This window comes from Patiria miniata, unplaced genomic scaffold (genome assembly GCF_015706575.1).
Source record: "Patiria miniata isolate m_02_andy unplaced genomic scaffold, ASM1570657v1 HiC_scaffold_15, whole genome shotgun sequence".
Lineage (NCBI taxonomy): Eukaryota > Metazoa > Echinodermata > Asteroidea > Valvatida > Asterinidae > Patiria > Patiria miniata.
The window spans coordinates 3,044,441-3,066,333 of NW_024037053.1; the positions used below are offsets into that span (position 1 = coordinate 3,044,441).

Here is a 21,893-nt window from a genome sequence, read left to right on the forward strand (position 1 = left end):
GTACGATCACTAGAAGTTCATTTGTGGTGATAGAATGGATTACCAGCGGACGTCCTCGCGCATGCTGTTTACGTTTTTCATTGCGCGGGAAATGCGCACACGTGGGTTGCATAACATGTGTCAACTGGAGTTGGAGATGGTAATTGAAATGTTCTGCAGTTTTGTGATCAGATGATCATCAGACGCTTTTGTGCTGCAATATCGCGCTTTGATCGTCGATTTCGTGAATGCTGTATCTGTCAGACGATGAAGAGGAAACGAAAATCAGCTCGGTCCTCCGGTGAAGTTTGTGGCGTGGAAGAATCGTCGAATTCAACCGAAGGCGAGGACGAAAAGAACAGCCAATGTGGTGCCGATTTCGGTACCGTAGACAAATCTCACACCCAAAAGAAAAGAAAGATGCGAGATCATGGAGATACAAGCACTGAAGGTGACATTTCATGTATTTCTCTAAATGCAATAAAGTATTCAAGTACGGTACTGACAAACTAGTCTAAATTTAAGTTTAAGTCAGATCAATAATCACTTCACTGGCCTGCTAGCCTGAATGAACTTCACACATTTCTTTCCAGATGGTTTATTTTTTAATTTGATCAAGGCCTCTGCTTATTTTTTTTATGTGCTAAAATAAGTAAATGTTGTTTGTTTTATTTCAGACAAAGTTGACCATCCCAACCCATTTCATTTCTTCACTGAAGAGAAAGACGTGAGGCAGTTCCGACAGGATCTGTTGCAGTGGTATGATGCAAACAAGCGAGACCTTCCGTGGAGAAAATGGGTAAAAACAACAACCACATCTACATGATCTATGACACCAACACGATCACACTTACACAGTGCTCTCTTTTTACTAGGCATAATAATATATGGTGCTTTAATTCCACTGGGACAGGAATGAGTAATGTTATACTTGTTTGACATTTGTTGTTACAGTTTAAATACCTCTTTGGTATTTGCCATTCATAAGATCTATTGCTGTCTCTTTGGTATTATTAATATAACAATAGTATTTTAAGTCATTTTGAAAAACTTCCTTACTACAGGCAAATCATCCGGATCCCGACCAGCGAGCCTACGGAGTCTGGGTTTCAGAGATCATGTTGCAACAGACCCAAGTAGCCACAGTCATAGACTACTACAACAGATGGATGGCGGTACGGAAAAACAGGATGATCGTCATGAACGTTGTCAGGATTTTTTCTTGGGGGGGGGGGGGGAAGCACATTTCCCCCAATATCCTTGTACTTTCTCTAGCATATTCTCAATTTATCATTTTCTCGAGGGCGGGCGGGGGACATTTGCCCAACCCACCCCCCATTGACACGCCTGTAGACACCATCACATTTTCAATTGTAAATAATGTTTAGTCCTTTTTGACTTTGACCTTTATATCGTGGTGCAGCTGCAAGTTATTGCTTCATACTTCACCATGTAAACCTTGCATTATGGTCATTTTGACCTTTTGTATTTTATCATGGAATTTATCTTTGCTGTTTATAATTGCGACTCATTGTCATTTGTGAATTCATATTTTTATGTCTTAACTTATTGCAGAAATGGCCCACTCTAGAAGACATTGCACGTTCTGCAACACCAGAGGTAAAATTACTTTATACTGTAGGGGGAAACATCAAAAATAAATCTGCTTTTTTGAGCACTGTTTAATGCAATCTTTTAATGTAGTAACTAGAGTAAATATGAAACTGGCCCATTACGTTGTTCTTTTCAATATGTCATGGTCTTCGTTTCACTGCAGGAAGTGAACGAGATGTGGGCGGGGCTAGGTTACTATTCTAGGGGGAGGAGATTGTACGAGGGAGCCAAGAAGGTCATGGAGGAGCTGTCTGGCAAGATGCCAAGAAATGCGGAATCACTCATGAAACAACTGCCGGGGGTGGGACGGTACACGGCGGGGGCAATAGCCTCCATTGCATTCAAAGAGGTATGGAGTTTTATAACTAGACCAAGGTCCCAACTTAAGCTTGGAGTGCCCCAACTTCTGTGTTTCAGTTGAAACAGTCTAAAGTAAAGTTGGAACCAATGGTCAAGTTGGGAAATGGAAAATGGGAATTCAGAACACATTTAAAAAATATCAGTCAGTTTAATATGGCCCCCCAAAAAGGTCTCTGGTTTCTGGTATGGAGCTTGCCCTAAAAGTGGTGCGGCAACGCGTTTTTTTGTTGTTGTTTTTTCCCCACTTTTTTTCCCTTCAAATGTTGGCTGATTTTGCAGATTATGCTTCGATCCCCATAAAACTCTCAAAAATATCCTTCAGGTTGGAGCTTGAGTGACCTCAGTAATGCCATAAGGCTTGAGAATTCTGGATAGTCAAGAGAAAAATCAGAGAAAACGGTAATGTCAGACCATACAGCGGCATCGACATCGTTCATGTGCTGCCAGGCTGGTCATTAGTCTGCTCCCTTACATGTTGCGTTAATTAAAAAGTGTTTGCAGGTTCCAGATACACGATCATCGCTCCCTCAGTCTGGCTTCCAGACGCACAATTACAAAATTACAACACCGTCTGCAAATGGTGCCCAACTAAATTTAGTGCAAAATATATAGGAGCCCAGAGAGGCCACATAAAGCTTATACTCGATCGTAACCCCATCTAAAACACGTTAAAATTGTGCAGCAGCAGGATTCCAGTCAAACCATTGAGTTTGGCAGTTTTTAGACATCATCTTACATTGCAAAAAAAATGTAATTGCTAACGCGCATGGCTACAGCGATGCGCGTGCAGACCAGAAACCGGAGACTTTTTTTTTTGCCAAAACAAAATAATTCAATTTTTCACACAATTCTGTTATATTGCAATCAATTTTGCAAATTTTACCAGCTACTTCCCTACAATACTTTCCAATTTTTCTTGAACCCAGGGCTCCATAAGTTAACCAGCTTTCATTCTTTCCTTGGTCCATCTGTCTAAAAAGAAGAAAAACTATATCAAGAAATAGTTCATAAAATAGAAGAGCTGTAATGTACACAAAATTGCTAGTTCACGTTTTATGACTTTCGTTTCCAAATTTTGACCTTTTTATTAATTCAGCCCACTGGAGTTGTTGACGGCAATGTCATCCGAGTGTTTTGCAGAGCTAGGGCCATCGGGGCCGACTCCACGAGCCAAACGGTCCAGACTGCTATTTGGTAAGAAGCTTGGCTGAGAATTGACGTCAGAAGGACAGTAAACTGAGGACCTTCCTCCAACCCAACCCAACCCACCCCTTCCGCTTCCCCCTCCCCAACCAACCCTGTTCCTCTAATGTAGATACTTTTATTTTTTTCTTGGAGGTCCCTGGCCAATGCCTTGGTCGACGCGGAGCGCCCGGGTGATTTCAACCAAGCATTGATGGAACTCGGCGCGACAGTGTGTACACCGAAAGCGCCCTCTTGTGACAAGTGCCCAATCAGGAATCGCTGCAGGGCTTTTCAGCATGTGAGTTTTCCATTTTCCTTCTTCCGAAGAAGTTAGTTTGCATGTTCACAGAATTCCATTACCTGCAAAGTTGGTTTTTTTTTGCGATGTGTAGTTTTTACTCGGGTCCACTATGAGTTTTAGAAATTGAGTTCTCTTAAAACCAAATTATTGCAAATTTCATTGATGGAGAACATAACTAATGATAGCTGTCAATGACAATAATTACAGGCGGCCGCAGTATCTTTTACAGGAATAAAATGTTTGTCACTCAATAGAAGTTTTTCGTATAATATGCCTGACTCGAGTTGAATAGTCATTCACGATATTTCCATCTTTTGCAGGAAGAAAAATTGAAGAGAGCCAAAAAAGAGGGGCTTGAGAAAAATATTGCCGGGAAAGGCACAGCCAAATCATATACACTGCCAGACATTGAGTGCGGTGAGTGAAGTTTGGTTTGTTGATTTTACTATCTCATTAATTGTCACTGCTAGTGCCAATTTCAAAACTTTTGGTTCATTTTGAACCACAAAGTGGCAGGCTTTTGTAACACAAAAAGCTTGTCTCTGGCTACTTTGTTTCTGACAAAAAAACCTACAAATTTTATGTAAGTTTTCAATTGAGTTTTTCCAAATTTGAGTGTCTGTGCGTTGGACGAGTGGATCTGATCATGAGGGCACAACGGTGAAGTTCTGATAATGGTAGGAATTTTATCGAGGACTGCGTAGTAACGCATGGAGACCAAAATAGGAACACAGATTCCACTATGATAATGTTGAAATGCTCTCTTAACAGCTGCCGACAACTGTCAACTTTGCATACCAGCGGACAGCGAGTGGGACATCGAACAAGGGGTCATGAACTTCCCCCGTAAACCCAAAAAGAAACCCCAAGACAAGAGAAGGTTAGACCTCACAAAGAGATTTCTAAACCCTAAGATTTTATCCATATTTTGACTTTTTGTTTCAGAATAATTGAAAAGCCTTTAATGTGCAAGTTAATAAGAGGCACTTTTCCCCTCAAATTACAGATATGTAGGTCTCTCTCAAATGACGTCATTTCCTACAGACCAGCTACGGCATTTTGAGCGTTAACTTGCATAAGGCGCATCGGCTGCGTCTTATTTTGTACACATTTCAAGCAACAAGCACGTGTTTGGAACATTTTCAACACTGCGCAATGCGTGCTTGACTGCATAAAATACGCAGTTGCAATTCTCCCACAGAGACCTATCAGTGCGGCCTGGTGGTTAGGGTTTGTGACCCATGATCAGAGGGTCAGGGGTTCAAATCCTGCTGCTGGTCATAGGTTGTGTCCTTGGGCAAGCCACTTTATGCCCATTTGCCTCTCTCCACCCAGGAGTAAAAACAGGTTCTGGCATTAGCTGTAGGGTAACCTGCGATGGACTGGCATAAAATTTAAATGCAGGGGAATAGAAATATTCTCAGTTGTTTTATGCCAAGGAAACCAGAGATAAATACTGCCTTGATAAGCCATATTCGCTCTCGATAGACTTTACTTATTACCTTACTCATAATTACAAAGCTTCTTTTATACTGGACTGACAATAAATATTTTGTTTTCTTATGCTTGTAGACCGCTGTCTGCATCGTTCAGAAAAAGTGCAAAGATGGAGTAACGTCAGAGTTTCTTCTCGTCCAGAGGCCTGAAAAAGGTATACAAAAGTTTCCTTTTTTTAATATCTACGCAAGAATAATGGATTGCGGCTAGCCTCCTACCCTTTTATATAACTCTCACTGAAATTTCTGAGAGTCCTCAAAGCAAAAAGGCATCTTTAGAAGTGCAACATATCAATGACAAAGTAATTTACAGCGAGGAAGTGCTTTTTTCACCTTGAAAGAGTGTGGCATTTGTGGTGCGAAGATCTGTGCTTTCCCCTAAAAAGCACCAACAAAACATTACAAAAATTCTTCCTCTTTCAGGCTTGCTGGCTGGATTGTGGGAATTCCCCAGCGTGAAGACGGACGATCATTGGTTGGCCGTCCAGAGGGTGAAAGCCATCGATGACTATCTTTCAGACGGACTCGGAATGAGGCTAGCCGAGAAACACGACAGACACGCAATAGGAGAGGTAACAGAATAAATATATGAAGTTCAGGGAAAAATTCATCATTTTTGCCCCTTGTGTAATCTCCCCTAGTTTTGTTCTATGGGTTCTGTGCGCAAACAAGAGGGGGCGCTTTTCTACCACTTGGACACCCAGTGAATGGGACATGCCGCATACGCATACTGGTTCGCGCACGTTTAGTTGGAAGTACGCACGACTTCACTGAATGTACACAAAGCCATATTGTCTTCGCGTGAGCATAGGCGTCTTCGGAAATGCATTCGAATGTCTCTCCTAGTGGTCTCCCCCAACTCTCCCTTCCTTACCATTGAGGGGGTACTTGTCACCTCGTCCCCAGTGCTTACTTTATTTCCAACCTCGTTTCCAATAATAAGCCCTGGATAGGAAACTTTCTTCCTGTATCCTGATTCGATACCGCAATTTGCTAGTACGTGTTCAAAAATCTTGCAAATGCAAATGATCCAATACCAGGGTGAGAGAGCAGGTAGTGGTGGGTGCGTACTGCTCGACACCCTGGGGATAAGGTTGGGGTACTTGTGCACAGAGCACATATAGTGCGTCCCACTCCCAACTATTTTATGACTTTTACAACTGAATGGTTCATTTTGTTGTCAAGATTAAGTTTTTAATCGGCACTTTGTGTTTTGGTTCGTATACCCTAGGTGGTTCACATTTTCTCACACATCGAGCAGACCTACTGTGTTGAGACATTCAGCGTAATTGAAAATGACGTCTTAGAACAGACTACGGACAGCAGTCAACGGTACAGGTGGCTTACGGCCGAAGAATTCGCGACGGCGGCTGTTTCCACGGCGATGAAAAAATGCTTTGGTGCTTATCAGAAATGGATCAATCCTCCGAAGGTAATACGAGTGAATTATGCAGGCATGAGATTTTTGTGTGAAATTAGACTGGTTGAATCTGAGAGAAAGACAAGGACATTAGTTCAGAAAGATATTAATATTTCAGACATTTCGTTAATTTTCAGACTTTTTTTTCAATTGACAATCTCATCCCTGATTATAGTTTTGCATTTGTGCTGGCAACGTGTATATTGCTGCTAGCACTGAGTAAACGTGGAAGGGGGGGGGATCTCCCCCTGGCCCTCACTAAATTGGAAGAGTTAAAACCAAAAGTTGGGGTTTCACGGCTTTGTTAACTTGCTGCAATAAAGACCGCCACCTATTGTCCAATGGTGTCCAATATCGTCTGCTTTGAACGACACCTCCAATAGTCAGATTGTGCCCAGCCTCACCCCCCCCCCCCCCCAATGGAAATTGCGATTTCTGATAAAAAGCGAAAACTCTATTTTCATGGATACTGGTTTAAATTCCTTCTGTTTTTTTCAGGTAACTCAGAAGAAAATCAAATTTGATTCCAGCGGCACAGGAGACAGTAAAAAGCAGTCAGCACTGGACACTTTCTTCAAACCAGTGCCCAAGAAAAAAAGATGACCAAGGTTGAAATCGAACCTCGGACGAACAACTCGCCTGTCGTCAGTGGATGGAAAAAGGTCACACAATAAATTTAAATAAAAAAAAAATTATACTTGTTTATTACAAACGACCTGTTTTTGTGAAGTCTTTCCTTAAGGCTACATCTTTTTAACCATGTTCCAACTGACCTTCTGAAAGGGCTGTGCTGAATATTTGAATATTCGGTCAAATTCAAGGTTGAATATTTGAATAGTCAATTATTCGAACTGACTCAGCCCTACCTTTTGACTCAGAAACCCTGTAGTGTACAGATTTTATCAAACATCTTTTCATCTAAATCAATCTTTCCAAATTAATTATTAATATTCTTTGAACTGCAGCCTAAAAATAAGTAGTTTGTTTATGAAGGTTAATCACTGAGATACAAATGTAAATATTGTTGGTGTTTTTTTAACTTGAAGGTGTCTTCGGGAGACATGTCCACATTTTGACAAAAAGCAACTACGCATTCTAACAGGTAGGCCTAATGAATTAAGTATAACTTGTATTTAGGGAAATTGGCATCGAGCTGTATGATTATTTTGGTATTGCAACAGCAGACTCAGTAAGAAGTTTAATTGCAAATTATCATATTTAGAAAATCATTTTCTTAAGCGAGTTTTGTCGTGTATGCAACATTTAAATTAAACTGTACTGATCTGTAACGTATCTGTGCCGTCATAAGCTAAGATATAACAGGCAAACTCGATCATTACATATGGAAAATTCTTTTGGGTTTAACGTCTCAATGTGGGTCCTAGGTTGCTCAAATTCCCACAATGCTGCCTCCTTCAATCATCCAAATCCACATTTCCAATTTTAGATGTTTTGAACATTTTCCCAATTGTATCCCCCCAATAAAAAAACACATTTTTAGTTCGAAAAGTTCATTCTCACTCCCCCCCCCCCGAAATTCCACACAATTGTCTAAAGTTTCCACATTTGTAGGTCATCAAAAATTAAAGGATTTTTATCAGGCGCAAACCATCCCCCCCCCCCCCCCCCCCCCACACACACACACCCACACACAATTTGTAGTCTAGAACCACGCCTATTTCTTGGGCATTGAAGGCGAGTGGCCACGCCTGGCAACAGAGGGCGCCCTTTATTGGCATAAGTTCAAATTGTAGACATATAATAAATGTCCATGGTTCAAATCTGTCCGTCCGTCTTACTGGGTTTCTTCTGGTTGGTCGTCAGTCTGCCCAGGGCCCCGTGCGGCTCAGCTAGAGGCCGGATGTCGATCTCACTCGGTGACGTTGTGTTGACAATGGTCCCGAATTCCGACCTACGTTTCCTGCCACCAAAAAAAGGAAAGAAATTTGTAAAAGTTTAAGTTGGCAATGTCACTTTCAAAATGACATTGGTTATTTATCGCGGGCGTCGCTTAAAGATCGTTTCGGTGCCGATCTAATCTTCATTTGATTTGAAAGCGGAAAAGAGATATGGTTAGGATGAGACTCAAAACAGTCGTCGAAATAAAACAGTTTGACGGCATCCTCGGTAGAAAATTTGCAACGGGCGGCTGTTTATTGCGAGGGAAATAAATTATATATTTTTTTTGTACAGCGATCGCCACTTATTATGTGGCGGCCGCCACATAATAAGTGGTGGCCGCTGTACAAAAAATATTTTCACACGTACAAAAAAATATATTCAGACTTATTGAGTGGCACTATCCGTCTTCCGTAACGGACGCCGATTGGGGATATCATTAAAAAAAAAACCCACCCCATCATTTCGCACTTCCGATCGACTTTCGAATTCCTTCTAGTCCTAATACAACCTCAGTTCTTCCCGGTTTTTTTTTGCAAAATAATTCGGGCGTTTTTATGGTTTGTGTGTAAATTTTGCGCACAATTTCAAATACAAAAACCGACTGAAATATTCGAAAACTTTTCAAATATAGAAATAATTACACGAAATAATGCATGTTTGTTGGGTGTGGTTACCTGAAAGGGCGTGGTGGTACGGGTCCAGAGGGCGGTGTCCCCACGCTGGATCGGCAGGCGTGGCTAGCGATCACCATGGTGACGAGACACAGGAGGAGTAGCCACCTGGATCCCATGTTGTGACGTCACTAAACCAACTTGAACTAGTCTGTAATGTGTAAACTCGGTTTGTCCTATCCAGAAGTCGTTCAAGATGAACGAATAATTGTTTGTATAAATGCGAGAAGTTGTCGGCGGACGTTAACGCAAGTTTCACTGCGATTTCTGTTTGAATTGAAATTCCAAACAGACTGATGCAAGAGCGACAAGTCCGCGGAGTTTGAAATATAATGTCTTCGGCTCAGCGTAGAAAACGGTACAGCTTCGACTAGCCCCAACCCGTTGGTTTTATACCCCTCCCAGTGTCCGGGATCGACAACCATGTGGACAATTTCGCTGAAAATACTGTCATGTCGCCAGTTTGAGTCAGTGAAAAACGTAAGGAAAAAGACAGCCTTAAAAATTCCCCCACAAATCTTGCGGTTCATTGTGTAATGTTCACGAGTTCTTTGTTTTGAGGAAGTGTGGTGTTTATTTATTCGTTCCTTTTGGCTCGTTGCCACCCCGGGAAAGAATACACCCACAGATCCGTGTAAATATCCTCAAATTGATATCTTAGCCAAAGTTAATTTCAAGGCATACACTCACAGATCCGTGTAAATATCCTTAAATTGATATCTTAGCCAAAATTGATATCTTTACATTAACCACTTTAAGACAATTTTGTCTATTCAAAACACTTCATGCACTCTGTCGGTTTAAATGTAGTTTATTTTAATACAGCTAATTAAACATGCACTTTTAGACGATAGTGCATTATCAGTGATGATTGGCGCGTTTCCAAAATCAACTTTAACATTATTTCTGGTCATGAAACCAAGGATTCCTCAAAAGTGCCCCAGGCACTGTAGCTCGCAAGTCTGAAGAAATTTGTAGGGATAAGACAATGAAGAGAAAGTACAGTATTAGATGTGGGAGGAAAACCCCAGAAGTTTTTTTTGGGGAAAACCCACGGAATCAGGCAGGGACTGAAAACCCAATCCACATATTGGCCCAGGCGGGAATCGAACCCGGGTCACAGCGGTAGAAGGCGAGGGTTGCACCCAACCCCATTGAAAACAGTGTAAAATAAACAAAGTTCATGGCCACATAACATGCAAGCCGACATCAGTGGGGTTTCACAAACAAAAATTAAATCATTTTCTAGTCCTTCATCTTTCCGTTTCTTTTAAATTGTTGTTGGGTTAGACTTTTACATTTTAAAATATTCACACCAAAACAAACTCGCCTCCCGAAAAGTGATACTTCCCAAGCCCGCATGCGGTCATTTTACAAATGGCATCCCTCCACTGTCTCAGGCAAATAGGACCCATTAATTTTATCAAGTCTGCCCTCAGATGGAAGCCCCAAAACCAGGGAGTTGTTCCTCAGCTATATTTACACAATCCCACCCTTTTTCAAGCCAAACGGTCTCCTTTTTCAAAAAAATTGTGTGGGGGGGGGGCACTTTTCATGCTAATGAGCTCGCGCAGAAATTCTCACTACAACTCATTAGCTCAGTGCACCCCAAGACCAGGAGAGTACCACTACGCCAACCTGACAACCTGATTGCTGCCCTCTTGCTGCAGCAATTATCCGGACAGGTGCACCAACTTTGTGCAGGCCAGTAGACAGGCCCAAACTGACGCGGGCCAAATCACAACAAGAAGGGTGGGGCCCGTGATTAGGACTGCAACATTGCATTTCTGTGAAATTTGAATATAATTAGGCCCTGAACTTTGCTCTATTTTGCAATGGAGCGTAGGCATAATTTTTCAAAATGGTGATGGGCTTCATGACTATTTTTAGGGGTGATCATCTTCGGATGGAATTTTCTCCCAGAAGTCATCGGATTACCCCCCCCCCCGGAAATTGAAAGATGATGAAATAATCTTTAATTTGATGGGTGTCTCTGACACCTTGGAGAGTTGCGAGTACTTGTCCTGATCTTGAGAAGTGAGGTTATTTATTACTGAGGTCTGCGACACTTTGTTTGCGTTTGTTGCAACGTAACCTTGGAACACATGCACACTTGACATTATTTGCTTGGATTGCATCATGCACCATCTCTGAAATTCCGTGACCTCTGCGCTTTTCAAGTAAACCAAACATAAACCACTTGCCATCCTAAAAGATTTAAGACAAAGTATTTTACAATATATCTCTCATTTCAATATGAAAAAAATATGAATTTATTCAAATCAATTTCCAACTGTACCAATAATTGACCTATACAACCTTATACAAACCGGTTGCTGATTGGCTTGTGGAAATTACGTATGCATATCATTTGAATGAAATCGTATATTTTCAGAAGCCAAGACAAATAATATTTGCACTTAATTTATAAAGGGCGCCATCTGGTGGTAACATTAAGTGTATACCACAATTTTACCATGTTACACACAAAACATTAATGTTCTGAAATATAAATATCCGTCTTCTTGCCCTGTGCTTTACACGTGGAGCAATTCAAATACACAATACTTTTATGGCCCCTTTTTGTAGAATAATCTATTTAAAAAAAATCTTTTTATTTTTTGTTGTTTGTTTAAAACCCCTTTAACTCGGTTCTTCATCAAAATATAAGAGCCTGTAACTATAGTGGTGTCAATAACAAAAATTCAGTCATTAAGCTATAATTATATAAAAAATAATCTTCAAGTTTAATTAGCATAGAACTAATTTGAAAATAAAATAAAGTTTACATTATTTCATAGGAAAGCATTTTCAAAGAAACTCAAAATGAGCCAAATTAATCTGAGGTTTTAGTTACATCATTGCTGTGATTTCACAAACCCATTTTTCAGAACATTTTCCTTTCTTTAGTAATTTTAAGTGACTTTGTAAATACTAATTGATCTGGCGTAATGTGTTTTGATCTATTGTAAAAAAAACCCCACAAACTCGGCCCGATTAACCCGACTGTTCATGAACACAAATAAATAATTTAAAACAAAATTGTATCCATGTAAAGTTTGAAGTTTAACGGACGTCTCTTACCCCCCAAAAATCGACTTCATACAACCCATTGTGAGCATTAAAAAGAATGGAATAATTCTTTTAAATCTTAGACTTGCCGCATGCAATGTACATCGCGAACACGCAGGAAACAGAAGTCGGGTCCGTCCGATGCTTGCTCGCAAGGAACAGTCGTAGGGTTACGAAAATCCAAATCGAGACCTAAAAATAGCAAACGAGACAGATAAAACACTTCAGTTATTGCCATGCATACAGAGAAAACGAAAACGTGGCTGTGTTTAAAAGGCAAAATTGTTCATCAAACATTCAAACTGACAAGACAGAGCTATGAAACGTTAACGGCATGTTTTTGTCACTAACCTTTTTTTTCAAATTATGGGGGTCTCACGACTTCGAAGCCGCCAAAAACTCGTCAAATGACAGCACGTCATCATCTGAAAATCAAAAATTCATATAATGATGAAAAGTTCTTCTTGATAATTTCACACCATCCTTTCCTTTAAAGTCTTTTTGTGGTGGTCGTCTGAAGTTCTCATTCCACATTTTTGTTTTCACTTATAGTATGCTTTCGACGAAATACGAATAACAAGCCCGTCATATAATATTGACCCTTGAAAATATGCCAGCTGAAAACGTAATTGTCTTTCAATGAAATGTAAGAATCCTTTTAGACAGAATTTTCTTTTTAATGGAAACGAAACGAAGTAAAAAAAAACCCGAAAGTTTTTGTAAAAAAACAGAGTTAAAGAGGGCGCATGGCGTTTCAATTGTAGCAGAATCCATTTCAGGTAAAATGTATCCCAGTTATTTTGACCAATCATGTTTTCATCTTTAATTTTTTTCCGGATTTTTTTTGGCCTAACTTGTAAAGAAAAAGAATGCCTACCATTTTTGTCGAATTCGGCCAGGACTTGTCTGTAGTCCTCGGCGTTACCCCTCCGTCTGACCCACTCCTCCGCGGTGACGCTCTGGTCGTCGTCTGCGTCCAACTCGTCAAAAAGTCTCCTCATCATCTTGGACATGGCCTGGGACTGCAGCGTGAGGGCGCTGTTGTCGCTGTCGTCGTCCCTCCTCCGCCTAAAAGAGTCAATCACGTGACAGTGAATGAATGATTACCGCCCAATAATCGTAGGTCTTCATTTCTTTCAATTTGTTTTTAAATAATGACAGCAAATTAGGAGTTGTGTTTTTCCCCCGAACGAAATTTGCTGCTTTTATGTCATTAAAACGTAGGCTTATTTTTTGTGCACATTGAAGGCATATACTTAGGATCATTTGCATTTATCTCAAAAGTAACTTTTTGAGGAAATCAAAAGGTGATATTCATTTGAAAGAAATCAAGAAATGTAGATTGTGTCTTGATCAAATTAAGGTTGTGCATGGTTTTTTAATGTCTTGGAAAGTGTAATATCATCTGAGCTGAAAATTCAACAGGTTTTGGTTTGCAACATTCTTCCTTTGATTGCGGATTTTGCATAATTAATCGTACCTGAATGGGTGTGGCGGGACAGGGCCGGAGCCGGGGCCGTACGAGTTGTCGCCGTCGGCAGAGGGCGGTAGGGTGTTGCCTCCCGTCAAGCCGCCCTGGGACGCCTGGTTGCAGGCCTCGGAGATGGCCAGCACGCACGCGAGGAGACTAAGGGTGATCACGATGCCGCTCATGGTTGATACGGTTGCCTTGGTAACGGTTTGGATGCGAATCGGATGATTTCGTCTGCTAAAATGAAACCGAAGAAAATACCGTCAGTGGTCGATCTGAAGTAGACGCACGTTCACAATGTGCTCCTCGTAACTACGAATTATGCTTCAATTCATTCATTTTTTGGTTGACAAAGTAAAGGGCATCAAGACGTGCAAAAGTTAGGATCTGCATTTCATGTCGGCGGAAAACAGTGCCATTTTAGTTCCAGTTCTTAATACCTTGTTGAGAGGAGTAATTGAGGTAAAGCGCCTTACTCAAGGGCACAACACGCATGGCCACGGCGGGGCTCGAACCCACAATCTCACGATCATGAGGCCTGTGCCCTACCGCTATAGACCACACGTGCCAACAACCCTTGGGTACCGGCATTAATCAATGCTGGGAAGGTATTAACAAACTGTGGAGGAGGTTTGGCGATCAGCATTTCATGGACTCGATCGAGTCTGGCCCAATCGCTTCGAACGAGAGACGGGCACTGCGTTCCTGTGAACACAGGTTCGTTCCTAAACTGTTATTTTCATCAATAGAGATACTGTCATAGTCGTCCTTGTCGACACGAATTGAAAGTTGTCTTTGACAATGTGCTTTCGATTTCAGAGACGTCCCAAGTCATGCGCGAAAGGGTTGTCTAGTATTAAGTCTGATTAAAATTATTTGTTGAAAGTAAAGGCATGGAGCAATCGAATAATGTAAACGATGCAATGCAACCAAGCCAACATTTAAAAAAAACCAGTACTTGTCAGAAATTCAGCAAAAGTTGAAGTTGAAGTAAAAAAAAACCCAGAGGTTTGGCAAAGAAACCTTACCTGACACCTGCAGAAGTTGCAGAAGAACTTGCAGTCGGGACAGATCTCCTAACTTTCAAGACAGTACAAACTTCTTCGTAGGAAGATTGCAGTATTTGTGGTAATACTCGGCCGATTTTTCCCCACAAAGAAGAAGTTGGGATGCAAAAATTGGCAAAGTCGGCGGAGCAGATGAGGTTGCAGATCGCTGTGGCTTTGGCGAGGGGGATGTCTTGCGGTCTCGGTGATGAATCGACCGCAGCAGGGAATCCCGACCGTCTTTTATAGCCTCAGCGATGGGGACACTCCACGCACGGGGTTCCCCTCGACAGCTGATCACCAGACCTCAGGTGATTCCTGTCTTGTGACGTCACCAGTGCGTGTCTTAGTATCCAGGGACCTGCCTCCTTTTGTAAGATGAATAATGAGAGGAGTTCCCCCGGGCCAGCCGTGGTTGCGCAATTCCTTGCCCGGATTTCAAAGCGGTCTCTGCCTGGCGCGATCGCATGGTCCTTCACCCTAGTTCGCATTCCTTTGCGTACGTGTACTTCGCGCAAGTTCTAGACAAAAATTCTGTCACGCACCTTCCCACAGCTGATTTGTGCTCATTTTTCGGAGCAATTTTTTTAAGAGTGTTTGAGTAATAACAAGTTAACTTTACTCCCCATAAGAAAGTGTTTAGACAGGGTGTCGCTAAAAAAAAATGTAGCAGTTAAACAACGGTTTAAATTACCAAAAAATTACTATGAGATGATAGCGTGTTTCTTTACCCTTGACAGGAGTTTTGTTCGGTGTGATTTGGAACATTTGTTAAAAAGTTACGGCAAGCTTGTAAAGACAGTCAAAATTTGTTTGGCCACTTTCTCCTTCTTGGTATGTGAATGCCTTTCATTGGATACAAGTGGTCCAACTTGGAATTTAAGTCGTTTCATTTAATTAGCTGTATCTCTGGACTGGGATGTCCAAATGAGATGGGATAAAGACCATTGTGTAGATGTTTTACTACACCGTCAGACTCTGTATATACTTTTTGCAAAAAAGAGAGCTCTTGCTTGTATTTTTTTTAATATTTATGAAATTATGGATTGACTGGTGCATTTGTTTTGAGACACCCTGCATCATTTCCTTTTGCTCTACACTAGTGAGAAGTACATGTCTACATAGAGCAAGCTCTATTAGTATGATGCATACAAACTACATTTCAAGTCTAATTTGATTGCTTTTAATGGTGTTTCGATCCCTTAAAATAATTGCATAATTAGTAAATTGTGAGACTTTTTTTCGTTAAGGATGCATGGCATACATGCAGTTTGGTAGTTTGGTGGAGGGGCCGCAAATTGCGAAATCCCAGAGCTTGTTAAACAAATTGAGAAGAATGATATAACGGTGCTTTGTTAAATCACTGAATACGTCCTTCTAAGGAAAAACCCCAAAGGGACCATTCACTTCGTTAGAAAATACTAAACATCGGCATCGTACGATCCTCTGACGTCATAGAGTGGGCGGGGCCAGCCATACCCCCGGCCTCCGATTGGTCAAGACTGTATCTGGGGTTGCGAAGTTTTCTCAAGACGCGTGTACAGGGACTCGTAAATAGGACATTCACCTGATTACACCGACCCACCGGCAAGGCGTTCGAAGGTTTCGCGGAGAAAATTCTGCAATTTACGCGTCCCATTTTTTCTGTTTAAATCTACCCTGGAAATGTCATGAACACTTAACCTTATGATTGATATGTCCTATATTGAAGTGGTAGTATTTTTTTAAAGGGAAAATACAACATTTGCAAACATAAAAAAACCCGAAATTATCAAATTATCACGAAATACCTTACTGGATTGTTAGGGAATGACAGTCTAAATCATCCTGTAAAATCGTGGCTCCTGGTGTGCTGACATTTTCAAGAAACGTTGTATTTTTCCAACGCTGGTCGGCCGACCAGCGTGGGAGAAAAATGTTTTTTTTTCTTCAAAAACTACTCCTAAATTTGCATATTTAGTTATTCTGCATTTTCTTTGCAATCGATTACACACCTGTGAAGTGGTACAAGCCTGCTAGACTGATTCCCTGACCTTACAATTCCGCAAATCTATACATTGCTCCGGTTTATCTTAAGTGGGGTCAGGAAACCAGACTACTAGAACGTGATTGGTTTTCTTGGTTTTTCCAGCATCTACATGAAAATTGCAGCAAAAGCAAATGTTGTACATTCCCTTTAAGTGAGCGAATAAGTTTTGGTTTCTCCAAGGACTTTGTTTTACCTTTAGCCGAATTATTTTTTTGGACATGCATTGCAATTTGTAATGAAGATTAGGATGGGCGGAGACTCAGGGGCAGAGAAGTGTGTGAGATGCTGCGACTCGACACTACGTCTGTATTATTGTCCACATTTTTGGGATGGAAAAACTAGGGTCCAGTTTGCAGTGGGCAAGGGGGGTCGTTTTGTGAAGGGGGAAACTCAAAGTATTTTTAACGACAAAAAGCTTTATGTTTGTCTTCCTCAAATTCTGAGGGGAGGGACAAAGGGGAAGGGGGGCACATTATGTTATACCCTTGTTTAGTTTATACGCCACTGATCATTATCAACAGTTGGGCTAAAATTCTGGGATTCTCGTTTAGCCATGCAATAAAGAAATCATCCCCAATGAAAAAAATCCTTGAAGAATAAATCTCTCTTTTGGGGTTAAGTTTAGAAGCTCTTTAAAAGCAAAGTTTGTTAAAACAGAAATTGGAAGCTCGTAAAGTTTTAATCCCAAATCAACAGGTGTCCACAGCACAACTGACATCCTTGTTCTTTTATATTTCAGAAGCATAAAAGTCGAGTACAAACTAGTGAGGAAGGTCCGGCAACGAAGGTTGTCTACTTCTGCCCAGCTGACGTCCTGATCACCCCATAACCTGGTTGCCTCCATCCTGGGCTTCCTGTCTGACGAAAGACCCAGGAGAGACCGCTGACCTAGATCGCCACATCCCGCTGGAGGTTCAGGGAAACGATCAATCAATCACGGTAGGAAAAGCACCTGCTTCGGGGGGTCCATGCATGGGTCGAAACTGCACAACCCCACCCTATATCCCCACCCCAGTCCTAGAGGAATATCATCAGGAACTGAGGATTTCAACCCAAAAAAGAAGAAACCGAACATATCCAAAAACACCCGAGCAAGATCAAGGGTGGATCGGGGGGGGGGGGGGGGGGGGGGGAGGGAGGGAGCGGGGGGCCATGCCCCCCCCCCAAAAAAAAGAACCAAGTTGTTTTTTTAAGTGACGTCGCAATAAAGGCAGGCACTGCGTACACCACCATCTTTTCCTCAAAAAGATTTAGTTAAAGTGGTCAGAAATTGCCTCAAATTGCACCACAAAGCATCTAGAATCCCCCCCAAAATAAGGGCCCCAACCCCTGAAACCGCCCTATATAGCAAGCTTGCGAGATCTCGGATAGTATAGGCCCATACATTTTATCGACGAAGGGCAAAACCCAATGTTATAACCGTCTTCAAGGAGCTTTTTAAAAATCCTCGATGAACCTAATGTGATAAGCTTCGCCCTTCCGAAATGTTTATAGAAGAACCGTGCCTGTTTACTCCTTGCTTTTTGGGGGTGGAGGTCGGGGGGGGGGGAGTTGGTATCGCCGCCTGCACCCCAATCAAAATGTACGCATAGCCTGTATGGTCTGGCCGTGGTCACATATTGCACTGCAATTTATCCAGATCATTTATTTATTTATTGAAAAAGGTGACGGCAAACCAAACTCCGGTTCTCTGTTGTACATTATTTCCGCCCCTCTCTCGATCCTTATAGAGTAATTTACTGATCAACTTTTAAGCAAAATGCAATAATTTTATACAGTGCTAAAAAGAATATTTTGCATGAGCGGCAGGTTCAAACCTACATCGGCTCCAAAATGACTCGCGCTGCAAGAATTTAGCTTGTCACTCATCCATCGGTTGGGTAAGACGTTTGACCCGTTTCGCACCCTCCCTGTGACCCCGTGTGACCCCGGACCCTGGACGCTACTGGGGGAGCTAGGTGCGGCACCGCCCGACATGGTGACCTCAAATGACTTTCGTCAGCTGTTTGGAATGTCCTTGAGAATTCCACCCAGGCACGCGCGATCTACGGTCGCTCAGCCAGCACGTCGACGGCTCGTGTGCATTTTATCACGGAGCTATTGGGGGATAATTCAACAAAGAAATCGCAGAAAAGGCTTCAATTCCTATTGGTTGGAAGGTTCCACGATGTCTGAACCCGATCTATTTTTCCAATCGTCGTAACGCATTTTTGTCATTCAGAGCTTTAAATTAATTAGTTTCGTCTGATGTCTCAAAATGTTCTAATGCCACTAGATCAACATGATGATTGGTTTAAGTCCCTGTCTTATTATGCAGTTTTCAATGAAATATCTGAGCGATTCTTCACTATGTGTTATTTACTTATCTGTATGTCTACAGCCTGAGGATTTCGAAAATCCTTAATTCTATATAATTGGTTTAAATATACCTTGAAGTTGGTGTATACGTGCTTTTTGGGTGTAGCACCTTGAAAAATAGATTTTCAAATTGAATTGATCATTTTCTAGTATTACACTTTAGTTATGAGCTTTCCAATGAGACATTGCACAAAAAACCGGACGACGACAAGTAATCAATTAATTAGCTTCGACTTTTGAATTAAGAGCGGGACGCTCCTAATTCGTTCTAAATATGTGCGCAATTTCGGAACTGGAACGCGCCATTTAAAACCGATTTTTTTTTTAAAACTGTATAAAGGCCTGCAAAAACAAACAAGCAAATTTATTTGTTACAGGATATTATATTCCAATAAATTTTGTTCGGAAAAGAAAATCGAAATAAAAAAACACACACGTACAAAGCAACTTTAAATAATGAAAAAAAAATAACATAAACTGCTTCCCGCCTCAGTCAGACCAAAGTTTCCTGAGCGATAATAATCTGAAAGGGTTCGAGTCCTGCGTGAGAAAGATTTTGCCCACACGGTAAAATCGATTCCCCCCCCCCCCATCACAGTAGGACAAATATTTTCATTCGGGGATCTACATAAATGCCGTTGCTTCTACAAACAATTGTATTCATTCGGTCCTCCTCGCAATAAGCGAACAATTATTTAGTACACACCGAGTAAACAAAGCTATGAAATATATATTTTGTATTATTAAACAAAATTATTCCAAAGGGTAGCACAACGTACCCCCCCCCCTACGTCATTGTGATGATTTGGCGGCCCCTGCCCCACCCATCACCTACCCACTATCCACCTCAGCCCGGGGTATGGCAAGCGTTGAACGGTATGGCGTGATGCGAAAGATACCAGATCGTCTCGTATTTATAGACCTCTAACTGATATTCTTAGAGATAACCCCATAACATACATGCCTGTCTGATTCATGGAATGCAGGGAAGAAAATAACTAAATGTTGTGTTTGCCAACATCATCGACTTCAGGTTGTGAGCCACCTCGCGTGATTTCAGCGTCCCCAAGGCCAGTGAACCCAACAATAACATTCAATTTTCTGATGTTTTCCCAAAGTTTTTGGTGGAGCTAAATTTTGTTTGTGAAATTTGGCCTACAGATCTTTATAGATCCTTTTTATTGGTCGTCTTTGCCTCCCCGCAGCTGTCTTCAGAGGTTTTGCGAAAAAGAGTGAGTATGGGGGGAAATAGTACAGTTGAAGTATAAAAACCTTTACAACATGGCTGACGGCTGCCACTTGTTGCCATAGCAATAGTAGCTGTGAGGGGTATTGCACATGGGCCCAAGAGCTGGATGCTCATAATAGTTACATGCTCGGCAAACACCTTTTTTGTGTAATTAGAAAAAAAGGATGTCAAGTTTTGTGTGAGTGGTACTGCAGGTAATTCTGCAGGTTGTGGGTTCGAGTCCAGCCTGGGGTTATGGTGCGTGTGCCCTTGGGTAAGGTACTTTGTCACTCATTGCTTCTCCCAACCCAGGAGTAAATTAGGTATCTGTGAGTGCAGAGATGGTTATTGTGGTTGATTTTAGCTGCTTTGCGCCAAAATGGCAGCATCGAGCTGTATATACTCCCCAGGGAGCTGAGATTGTCTTTGGAGTGTTTCAACTTTCATTGGCCCAACGAGCAGGGTAATAATGATGTAGCGCGTTGAGCACCAATAATGGTGGACATACGTGCGCTTTTTACCATTATCATATTGTAAGTTCTGTGATAAGGTCCCAACACTGAGGGAACGACGGGAAGAATGTAGGTGAATGCAAATGAGAGGTTTTAATTATCACCCCTGCAGAAAACGAGGCTCCCTTAAGGCCCTCCCCCCTTACAAATTGAATCGCTTTTAGGCCATAAGCCTTGTCTGCAGTATAATAGAGGTTGTTCCTCTGAGGCGCTGAGTCCAAAACGTGGTTTTCTAACAAGAGGACCAGCACTCCATAGAAATCCTGCATTTTTTTTGCTGATTATCGAAGCCGGTTTGGACTGTACTATAGTTGACTCAAAATCGTTGCTTTGTATGAGGATTCTGAGCACCCCCTGCTTGGCTCCGCCTGGGGGAAGTCCACGCGCTGTGCATGTGACACGCATCGCGATAGATCTTCATCGGAGTTGAGAGTGATAGGGTTGGGGACCGGGAAAACAACTATGACTTACGACCGAACGACCAGGCGGTGGGGTCGCTTGTTCGAGGAAAACGAGGCCAATGTCAAGGGTCAATGTCAAGGATGAGTTATGGGCTTCAGAAATCGAAACTTAGTTAGATTATTTGTGCAAGAGTTTCTGTAGGCCTAATAATTAGTTTATCTTGTTGTTATGGATTACATAAAAGTAATAAATCAGACTGAAATTTCGTTTCTGATTTATACTTAAGATTATCTGCGTTGTGCCTGTGCTTGCATAGGCTAAACTAGGGAGTTTAGTGCCTTTACTATCTTTAAACCATGCCAAGCAAGCTTTTAAGCAATAATTTCGTCAATTACTTTTTGGATAGCTGCAAATGATTTACTATACCTTTAAACCTGTTTGTGACGTCACGCACTATATTCAGCAATGCGGGTGCATTTTCTGCGCATGGGCAGCTGCCTGTGCAATCACATCTTCATTACCTAATGTTGTCTTGGCATTCGTTGAAATGAGGTTGCAACTATGGGAGTTGAGATATCTGGTAAAAATTGAGCAAATAAAATACATCTTTTATAATATACCAGGAGGATGCCGCGCTTCGCGCGGCACCCATAGACATAATAAAACTGGCGGCACCCGCTAGCTGGTCAGTGCGCCCTCTATCGACGTAATTTTTAGAAGGGGTTCTATGGTTTCGAAATCCAGATACATTTTTCAGTCAAAGAGATTGTTGTAATATTTAACTATTCAAAGTCTAACCGCTAGCTTGTCAGTGCGCCCTCAATTGACGTAATTTTTAGAAGGGGTT

General features: G+C 41.7%; 2 protein-coding genes across 2 annotated transcripts; one reads left to right on the plus strand and one right to left on the minus strand.

The window, feature by feature from the left end:
• The first annotated feature begins 62 nt into the window (after positions 1-62).
• Positions 63-7,728, plus strand: LOC119722429 (adenine DNA glycosylase-like). Its single transcript, XM_038192546.1, is given in 14 exon segments — positions 63-430; positions 657-778; positions 1,044-1,154; positions 1,555-1,599; positions 1,757-1,942; positions 3,050-3,147; positions 3,292-3,436; positions 3,760-3,856; positions 4,211-4,300; positions 4,303-4,319; positions 5,012-5,090; positions 5,359-5,507; positions 6,167-6,367; positions 6,854-7,728. Coding segments are annotated over 14 exon segments (1,704 nt in total). The 5' UTR covers positions 63-171; the 3' UTR covers positions 6,959-7,728.
• A 3,449-nt stretch (positions 7,729-11,177) lies between these two features.
• LOC119722430 lies at positions 11,178-14,767 on the minus strand. Its single transcript, XM_038192548.1, has 5 exons — positions 14,500-14,767; positions 13,481-13,708; positions 12,878-13,068; positions 12,352-12,425; positions 11,178-12,192 (listed from the first exon to the last, which is right to left on the minus strand). The coding sequence occupies exons 2-4, from the start codon at positions 13,651-13,653 to the stop codon at positions 12,376-12,378; spliced, it is 414 nt and encodes a 137-aa protein (XP_038048476.1). The 5' UTR covers positions 13,654-13,708; positions 14,500-14,767; the 3' UTR covers positions 11,178-12,192; positions 12,352-12,375.
• Positions 14,768-21,893: the final 7,126 nt, after the last annotated feature.

Excerpts from the sequence above, each read along its gene's own strand:
- LOC119722430 (XM_038192548.1), bottom strand. The coding sequence starts at position 13,653 with ATGAGCGGCATCGTGATCACCCTTAGTCTCCTCGCGTGCGTGCTGGCC. Across the intron at positions 13,069-13,480 it reads GTCCCGCCACACCCATTCAG|GCGGAGGAGGGACGACGACA; the intron begins GTACGATTAATT and ends TGACTCTTTTAG. Across the intron at positions 12,426-12,877 it reads GGCCGAATTCGACAAAAATG|ATGATGACGTGCTGTCATTT; the intron begins GTAGGCATTCTT and ends TTTGATTTTCAG.